Here is a 9,135-nt window from a genome sequence, read left to right as displayed (position 1 = left end):
TCCAATCAAACAAGGTATGCAAGGATTTTTATGTTGTTCTTTTTTTGTTAAATAGTGAGAGCAAAATAACTTACTGGAATATAAAGATAAGAGCTGACTGAGCATGCCACTCATGGAGAGAGGGGGTATTTTCACAGAAGCAGTATTTTGCCCCATCCCATCTCCATTTGATGTCGATCAAAACATACCATTGGCCATTTAGTTTTAAAAAATGCAATATGCTTGTGCATATACACAGTTACTCTATGTACAATAAAGGAATGGGGAAGGGGAAAATGAAAAAATAGAACTACACTGTAGTAGTCAGGATGTGGTGGAACCAAATTGTGGCTTTCTAATTGAGAATGTCTTCTTGGTCTGGAGGAACAGAGTTCTGGAGTAAAGTAGCAGGTTCCCTTTTTAGTAGACATTTCCTGTCTGCTGCTGGAACACATCAGTTGTATCTTCATCCTCCATTTCCAACTGTGCAGGTGTGTCTGTTTCATTGATTGGCTGCCCATCAAATCGGAATCTGATCTGCCTCATTGACAAACCCTGTGGTTCACAATAGGCTTTCATTAGTTTACTAAGTGGTGTATGCCTCTTAGTCTTAAACTGCACCACAGAACCATCCTGCCCCGCCACCTTCAAATTAATATGATCGTTGTTCTTAGTCTTGACGCCTTCCTTGGGTTTTTCGTTGGACACGGTGAGCGCCGGAGTCTCCTCAGCTGCTGCTTCACAAAAGAGGTACCAGGTCCGCACCCAATGAGCACACAAGCACCAGGAAGGGAGAGAGAGAATCTTAAGCAGGCTTCACGCCCAGTGTGAGCCCGACGTGGGGCTTGAGGACCCTGAGATCATGACCTGAGTTAAAATCAAGAGTCAGACACTTAACTGACTGAGCCACCCAGCCACCCGAGGATATTCTTTATTAATACTAAAAGCAGATATCAGAGAATATGGCTTACAACTGTGGGCACACGGGCTTCCTAATACTGAACTCCAAAAGTAGGCAGATTTGCCTATCTGGTCAACAGGTAATGCTGGAAAACCAGAGGCTTCACTTGAAGAGACTGGCCCCTTCTCCCATATGACAATACTTGGATGCTCATGGAGGCTGCCAGCTATCAGGAGAATGGAAGAAGTGAGTGGGATAAAGAAACCCAGTTTCTTCCCTCCAATTCAGCAAATCATTTGCCTTCGCTGGGAGGCATAGGGAGAGTGAAAGAGATTGTTAGCCTCGTGAAATCCTCTTCACAGAAAAGGAAACATTTCCCATTTCACAAGAGACATATGCTGTTTCATTTACTTTAAATTCATTATGTTAAGGGTGCCTGAGTGGCTCAGTCGGTTAAGCGACTGCCTTCGGCTCAGGTCATGATCCCGGAGTCCTGGAATCGAGCCCCACATCGGGGTCCCTGCTCAGCAGGGAGCCTGCTTCTCCCTCTGACCCTCTCCCCTCTCATGCTGTTTTTCTCTCTCTCTCTCTCAAATAAATAAAATCTTAAAAAAAAGCATAGTTTGTGGATTTAAAAAAAAATCTTTAACATGTTTTTGTTTTTAGGACAAAGTATGTATAAAATATGGACTGAAATTAAACTTCATTATGGCGTCACAAGTAAATAAAAACAAACTTGCTTTTAAGTCCTGATAACATGAATTCATGAATTTTTCTCTAAAAAAGTAGTGTAGTTTATTTTTATAATTTTAGGTGTTTTGTTTCTAAATGCTATAAAAGGTTTTAAGTTGAGATTTTTTTTTTTTTTTTTTAAAGATTTTTTATTTATTTTATTTGACAGAGAGAGACACAGCGAGAGAGGGAACACAAGCAGGGGGAGTGGGAGAGGGAGAAGCAGGCTTCCCGCCGAGCAGGGAACCTGATGCGGGGCTCGATCCCAGGACCCTGGGATCATGACCTGAGCCGAAGGCAGACGCCTAACGACTGAGCCACCCAGGCGCCCCTTAAGTTGAGATTTTTAAGCACTTTTCTGTAATTAATGTGTTGTGTATATGAGTGGATTTTATTCCCAATAAATGAGAAAAGCCAAACTACATTTAATAAACTGTAGTTCTCTAGTTCAACATTTTTAAGTGTTAGAGGCATTTTGATGTATCATATGAAATTTTTATCAGATGACTACAACTGAAGCTCATGGGAAGTTGTAGAGCATAGCAATTAATGAGAAGGGTTCTGGAGACAGAGTGTCCAGATTTGGTTCTGTAGTTCAATGTCTGTATGACTTTGGCCAACTTACTGCACTTTTTTTTTTTTAAGTTAACTTTACGCCCAATGTGGTCCATATATACAATGGAATATTACTCAGCCATCAGAAAGGATGAATACCCAACTTTTACATCAACATGGATGGGACTGGAGGAGATTATGCTAAGTGAAATAAGTCAAGCAGAGAAAGTCAATTATCATATGGTTTCACTTATTTGTGGAACATAAGGAATAGCATGGAGGACATTAGGAGAAGGAAGGGGAAAATGGGGGGGGGGGAATTGGAGGGAGAGATGAACCATGAGAGACTATGGACTCTGAGAAACAAACAGGGTTTTAGAGGGGAGGAGGGAGGGGGGATTGGTTAGCCCAGTGATGGGTATTAAGGAGGGCACATACTGCATGGAGCACTGGGTGTTATACGAAAACAATGGATTGTGGATCACCACATCAAAAACCAATGATGTACTGTATGGTGACTAACATAACATAATAAAATAAAATAAAATAAATAAAAATAATAAAAATAATAAAAAAAAGAAACACACACACAAAAAAATAAAAAATAAAAGATAGGAATCAAAGGGGTGCCTGGCTGGCTCAGTTGTTAAGCGTCTGCCTTCGGCTCAGGTCATGATCTCAGGGTCCTGGGATCGAGCCCCACATCGGGCTCCCTGCTCTGCGGGAAGCCTGCTTCTCCCTCTCCCACTCCCCCTGCTTGTGTTCCCTCTCTCGCTGTGTCTCTCTCTGTCAAATAAATAAATAAAATCTTTAAAAAAAAAAAAAGATAGGAATCAAAAAAAAAAAGTTAACTCTACGCCCAGTGAGGGGCTTGAACTCACAACCCCAAGATAAAACCTGCCATGCTCTATTGACTGAGCCAGACAGGCGCCCCTTGTCCTTTTTTTTTTTAATTAACCTTAGTTTTATTTTGTTTACTTTATTTATTTAATGACTTCTTTATAAACAACAGAAATTTATTGTCTCAGTCCTGGAGGCTAAAAGTCTGGAATCAAAACATCAGTAGGGTCTGTTCCTCCTTAGGGCTGTGAGGAAGAATCTGTTCCATGCCTCTTTCCTAACTTTTGATAATTTGCTGGCAATCTTTTGCATTCTTTGGCTTGTAGAAGCACCACCCCAGTCTCTGCTTTAATCTTCACATGGTGTTCTCCTTGTGTGTCTCTGTCCACATATCCCCTCCTTTTTTTCAGTGAAGTATAGTTGATATGCAACATTATATTAGTTTTAGGTGTACAACATAGTCAACATTTATATACATTACAAAACGATCACCACAATAAGTCTTGTTACTATCTGTCACCATATGTAATTCTTACAATATTATCCACTATATTCCCTATGCTGTACTTTATATCCCTGCAACTTATTTCATAACTGGAAGTTTGTACTTCTTAATCCCTTCACCTATTTCGCCCATCCACCCCACCCCTTGCCCCTTTGTTAACCATGAGTCTGTTCTCTGTATTTATGAATCTGCTTCTGTTTTGTTTTTTTAGATTCCACATACAAGTGAAATCATATGATATTTGTCTTTCTCTCTCTGACTTATTTCACTTAGCATAATACCCTCTAAGTCCATTCATGTTGTCACAAATGGCAAAATTTCATTCTTTTTTTTTTTTTTGTATTTGGTAGAAATTTTTTAAAATTTTAACTCCAGCATAATTAACATACAGTGTTATATTACAATACAATACAATACAATATAGTGATTCACCAGTTCTATACATTACTCAGAGCTCATCACAGTAAGTGTGCTCTTAATTCCCATCACCTATTTCATCCATCCCCCCACCGGCCTCCCCTTTGGCAACCACCAGTTTGTTCTTTATAGTTAAGAGTCTGGTTTTTCTTTTTTCTTTTTGGTCTGTCTCTTTTTTTCCTTGTATATTTGTCTTCTTTCTTAAGTTCCACATGTAAGTGAAATTGTATGGTATTTGTCTTTCTCTGTTTTACTTAGCATTATACCCAAGATCCATTCATGTTGTTGCAAATCGCCATATTTCATTCTTTTTTATTTATTTATTTATTTATTTTTTATTTTAAATTTTATTCATTTATTTGACAGAGAGAGACACAGCAAGAGAGGGAACACAAGCAGGGGGAGTGGGAGAGGGAGAAGCAGGCTTCCCATGGAGCAGGGAGCCCGATGCAGGGCTCGATCCCAGGACCCCGGGACCATGACCCGAGCCGAAGGCAGACGCCCAACGACTGAGCCACCCAGGCGCCCCTCATTCTTTTTTAAAGCTGAGTAATATTCCATTGTGTGTATAGATACCACATCTTCTTTATCCATTCATCTATTGATGGACACTTAGGTTGCTTCCATATCTTAGGTATTGTAAATAATGCTGCAATGAACATAACTAACCTTAGTTTTACTATTTGTAAAGTGGAGATAATAACAGTATCTACTTCTTAAAACCTAAGTGAGATAAAGCATGTAGTATTTAACATGACTCCAGGTTGTATAAGTTAAGCAGTCAATAAATGTTAGCATTATTCATATATTTTAGGCATATTAAGTTTGCCAGGAAAAAAAAAAGGAAAGTTACACTAGACAAAGAATAGGGGCTGAATATGCAAAAATAAATAACAGGTACAGCTCACTTTATTTGTTTTTTTAAAGATTTATTTATTTATTTATTTATTCGACAGAGAGAGACACAGCGAGAGAGGGAACACAAGCAGGGGCAGAGGGAGAGGGAGAACCGGACTCCCCGCCGAGCAAGGAGCCCGATGCGGGACTCAATCCCAGGACCCCGGGATCATGACCCGAGCCGAAGGCGGATGCCCAACGACTGAGCCACCCAGGTGCCCAGTACAGCTCACTTTAGACAGTAATGTGCTTTTGTGTGTGTGTGAGCTCTACACTCTACACACCTTTTTTTTTTTTTAATTATTTATTTATTTTAGGGTGAGAGAGAGCACAAGTGTGAGGGGCAGAGGAAGAGAGAATCCCACACAGACTCCACACTCAACCCAGAGCCTGATGAGGGGCTTGATCCCACAACCTTGAGATCATAACCTGAGCTGAAACCAAGAGTTGGACGCTCAGTGGACTTTGCCACCCAGGTGCCCCTACACCCTTTTTAAAAATAATCTCTACACACAAGTTTGACTCAAACTCAGGACCCTCAGATCAAGAGTCATGTGCTCTTCCAAATGAGTGAGCCAGGCAATCCAATGTGCTTTTTTTTTTTTTTAAGATTTTACTTATTTATTAGAGAGAGTGTGCATGAACACATGAACAGGAGGGAGGGGCAGAGGGAGAGGGAGAAACAGACTCCCTGCTGAGCAGGGAGCCTGATGCAGGGCTCAATCCTAGGACCCCAAGATCATGACCTGAGCTGAAGGCAGATGCTTAACCAACTAAGCCACCCAGGTGCCCCTGCTTTTTTTTTCTTTTTTTAAGATTTATTTATTTATTTTAGAGAGAGGGGGGAGGAAGGTGGGCAGAGGGAGAGAAAGAATCTCCATCAGACTCCCCACTGAGTGTAGAGCCCAATAGGGGGCATGATCTCACAACCTGAGCCAAAACCAAGAGTCGGAGGCTGAACCAATGGAGCCACCCAGGCACCCCTTTAAAATGTGTATAAATTGGGACACCTGGCTGGCCCAGTCGAAAGAGCATGCAGCTGTTGATTTTGGGGTCGTGACTTTGAGCCCCACACGGGGTGTAGAGATTACTTAAATAAAACTTTAAAATATATATAAATTGATTAAAGTCAACTGAAAGCTGCTGTTTAAAAGGGAACCCTGGTAAATTCTTCTATAACCTAATGGATTTTCTAATGTGTATTATATAGCTATTCATGTTTAGACTTTCTCCCCACCTCCTTTAACAGTTGGGAAATAACTGTTTTCTAACTCAGGCCTATCAAATAAAGGCTCGAATTCTAACATTACCTCAAAAATAAAATGCAACAATAATAACTGATTGAAGGAATTGCTGATTTTGATCTCTATTCTTGTTCATTTTTATAACAAACTGCTTATGGAAACCTCACAATATCATTATAAGAGTCTCAATTTCAATAGCTAAGACCTAGCAAAATTTCATAATGGGTACTCAGTGAATAGTTGTTGAATGAATGAATGATTGGATTAATTAGTTAATTAATTCATGAATACATAAAAATGATGCCTAAACCTAAAAGTGTTCTGGGAAAAAAATAAGACTAACAAGAAAAATTCATAGGTATAAGTAACCATGTCATTTTTCAACTACCTGACTTTCTGGACTAACAATTGAGGTTAGGAACTCTCTATTTTGCCTCTCTGTATCTACATAATATTGCAGCTCTTTTATTATATTGCGGAATGGTTGTAAGCCGCACAAAGCTCAAGGTTGTGCCATCTGATAGGCCCACTGCACAGCTGTACGCCACGTGTTACTTAGCAACACTTCCCTGCCACCCTCTCTCATCTGTTGGAAACCTACTCAGAGGAGGCAGAACTTGGCAGGGATGAAGGAAAATCCAGTGACCAATTCTTTATGTCCAGGAATTTTCACACACTATGGATGACTCTTGGTTTTGGATGGTGATATTTGTTCTTTTTTTTTTTTCCTAGCTCCTTTTTTCTTTATTTAAAAATTAGAATCTATATATTAGAAAGTTTACTCCCCAATGGAAGATGCAGAACAGAAGTGCGTTTGACTGGAATGGGGTTCAGCAGTTCTAGTGATGCCACACCTTAATTGCTAAAGACACTGCTGTTGAGAAACACTGACACTCCCATTCTCACACTCTGGGTTACAGTTAAGCAATACACAACTTCACACCAGAGACTGAATTTAAACGAGCTACAACTAACTTTTATGTAGGTCAGCAAGGTGCACAAAAAGGAAAATAAATGAGTACAAAGGAGAAAGGAATCACTTCTTTCTATGTAATTCCTTGGGTGGAAGTATAATGTGAGTGCACAAAGTAAATTCTCCTTCAATGTAATTATAATTCTAAGTGGCTGAAGTGTACACATCAAACCAGCCTATTTGGACAAAACTAAGCTATAATTACTGTATTACTTTGTTCACATAATTGCTTTCTTTAAAAAAATTAAGCTTTAAAATACTCAATGGAAAATTAATAAAAGTAATAAATAAAGTGAAATGATTAATTACTTCTTTAAATATTGTTTTTCTGGGCGCCTGGGTGGCTCAGTTGGTTAAGCGACTGCCTTCGGCTCAGGTCATGATCCTGGAGTCCCGGGACCGAGTCCCGCATCGGGCTCCCTGCTCAGCAGGGAGTCTGCTTCTCCCTCTCCCGCTCCCCCCCTTGTGCTCTCTCTCTCTCTCTCACTCTCTCTCTCAAATAAATAAATAAAATCTTTAAAAAAAATAAAAATAAAAATAAAAATAAGTAAATAAATAAATATTGTTTTTCTTAGGAATATTCTTAAGGAAAACTAAGCTTATAAGGAATAAAAAGGTTATTTTCTTTTTAAGGCTTAGTGCAAGTAATACTAGATATGAAATAGGTTATAGAAATATCAAAATGAATGGAAAACTTTCACATTTCGTTTAGATATGAAACAAATAAACAGTACTGTGACTTCACTATTCAAAGTAGATAAAAATTAACTTGTCATACATAGTTAAACTCATAAGATATTTTAATTTTTAATTACCCAAGGGTAGAAACAATTTATTTTCTTTCATCCACGGTAATGATGATTTTCATTTTTGGTCCACCTTACTTTCATAAGGATTTAATGATTGTAAACACTGTGACTGACTTATAAATAAATGTATGGTTTTTAGTATCTCAGAATTTGACAGTCATTTAAAAGAGGACTCTACTTTAAAACTGCATACTTTGGGGGCGCCTGGGTGGCTCAGTCGTTAAGCGTCTGCCTTCAGCTCAGGTCATGATCCCAGCGTCCTGGGATCGAGCCCCGCATCAGGCTCTCTGCTCCGCGGGAAGCCTGCTTCTCCCTCTCCCACTCCCCCTGCTTGTGTTCCCTCTTTTGCTGTGTTTCTCTCTGTCAAATAAATAAAATCTTTAAAAAAAAAAACAAAAAAAAAAAACTGCATACTTTGGGGCATACCTGGGTGGCTCAGTTGGTTAAGCATCTGCCTTCGGCTCAGGTCATGATCCCAGGGTCCTGGGATGGAGTCCCACATCAGGCTCCCAGGAGGGAGCCTGCTTCTCCCTCTGCCTGCCACTCCCCCTGCTTGTGCTCTCTCTCTCTCTCTCTCTGACAAATAAATAAAATCTTTAAAAAATAAAATAAAAATAAAAATAAATAAATAAAAGTGCATACTTTGTAAAAAAGAAAAAAAATGCATACTTTGTGATATGACCAGATACCAGAGTACCCATAATTATCTGATGTTTGCCTATACAAAAAGTTACCTACTCTTCTTAACAGTATTTCTCCTTCAAATTTTTGTAATCCTTTCATTCTATGGATTGAAATTCATTAGTTGAATTTACACTGAGATGTATAAATTCCTAGATTCATGCATTTTCTGTATGGTCCTTTGAAGGATCCTCATCTTATACTTCCACATAGTGCTAAGTACATAGCAGACAACAAAATTTTGCTAAGTTGAAAACTACAATTGTGGATTTTGGTTTTCTTCTTTTTAAAAATTTATTTATTTGAGAGAGAGAGAGAGAGAGAGAGAGAGAGCGCGCATAAGCAGGAGGGGCAGAGGGAGAGAGAATCTCAAGCAGACTCTGCACTCAGTGCAGCGTCTGACATGGGGCTCAGTCCCAGGACCTTGAGATCACAACCTAAGCTGAAACCAAGAGCTGGATGCCTAACTGACTGAGCTACCCAGGTGCCCCTACAATTGTGGATTTTGAATAATACTAAACTGGTTCTGTTAAAAATGTGAAGACTAGGTATGTTTACAAATATTTACCTGGGGAGGTTCTCTCCACATTCTCTGAGTACAT

At 39.4% G+C, this 9,135-nt stretch overlaps 1 protein-coding gene across 1 annotated transcript; it reads right to left on the bottom strand.

The window, feature by feature from the left end:
• Positions 1 to 296: 296 nt before the first annotated feature.
• Positions 297 to 9,135, bottom strand: LOC116634721 (small ubiquitin-related modifier 2-like). Its single transcript, XM_032408264.1, has 3 exons — positions 9,102 to 9,135; positions 534 to 713; positions 297 to 476 (listed from the first exon to the last, which is right to left on the bottom strand). The coding sequence occupies exons 1-3, from the start codon at positions 9,133 to 9,135 to the stop codon at positions 400 to 402; spliced, it is 291 nt and encodes a 96-aa protein (XP_032264155.1). The 3' UTR covers positions 297 to 399.

Source organism: Phoca vitulina, unplaced genomic scaffold (assembly GCF_004348235.1).
Source record: "Phoca vitulina isolate PV1807 unplaced genomic scaffold, GSC_HSeal_1.0 scaffold9, whole genome shotgun sequence".
NCBI classification, from domain to species: domain Eukaryota; kingdom Metazoa; phylum Chordata; class Mammalia; order Carnivora; family Phocidae; genus Phoca; species Phoca vitulina.
This window is presented reverse-complemented; position numbering and strand designations above follow the sequence as displayed.

Coding starts and splice junctions, on each gene's coding strand:
- LOC116634721 (XM_032408264.1), bottom strand. CDS start 9,135: ATGTACTCAGAGAATGTGGAGAGAACCTCCCCAG. Junction 714..9,101: donor TGTGGAGAGAACCTCCCCAG/GTAAATATTTGT, acceptor TTTGTGAAGCAG/CAGCTGAGGAGACTCCGGCG. Junction 477..533: donor AGCCTATTGTGAACCACAGG/GTTTGTCAATGA, acceptor TCAATGAAACAG/ACACACCTGCACAGTTGGAA.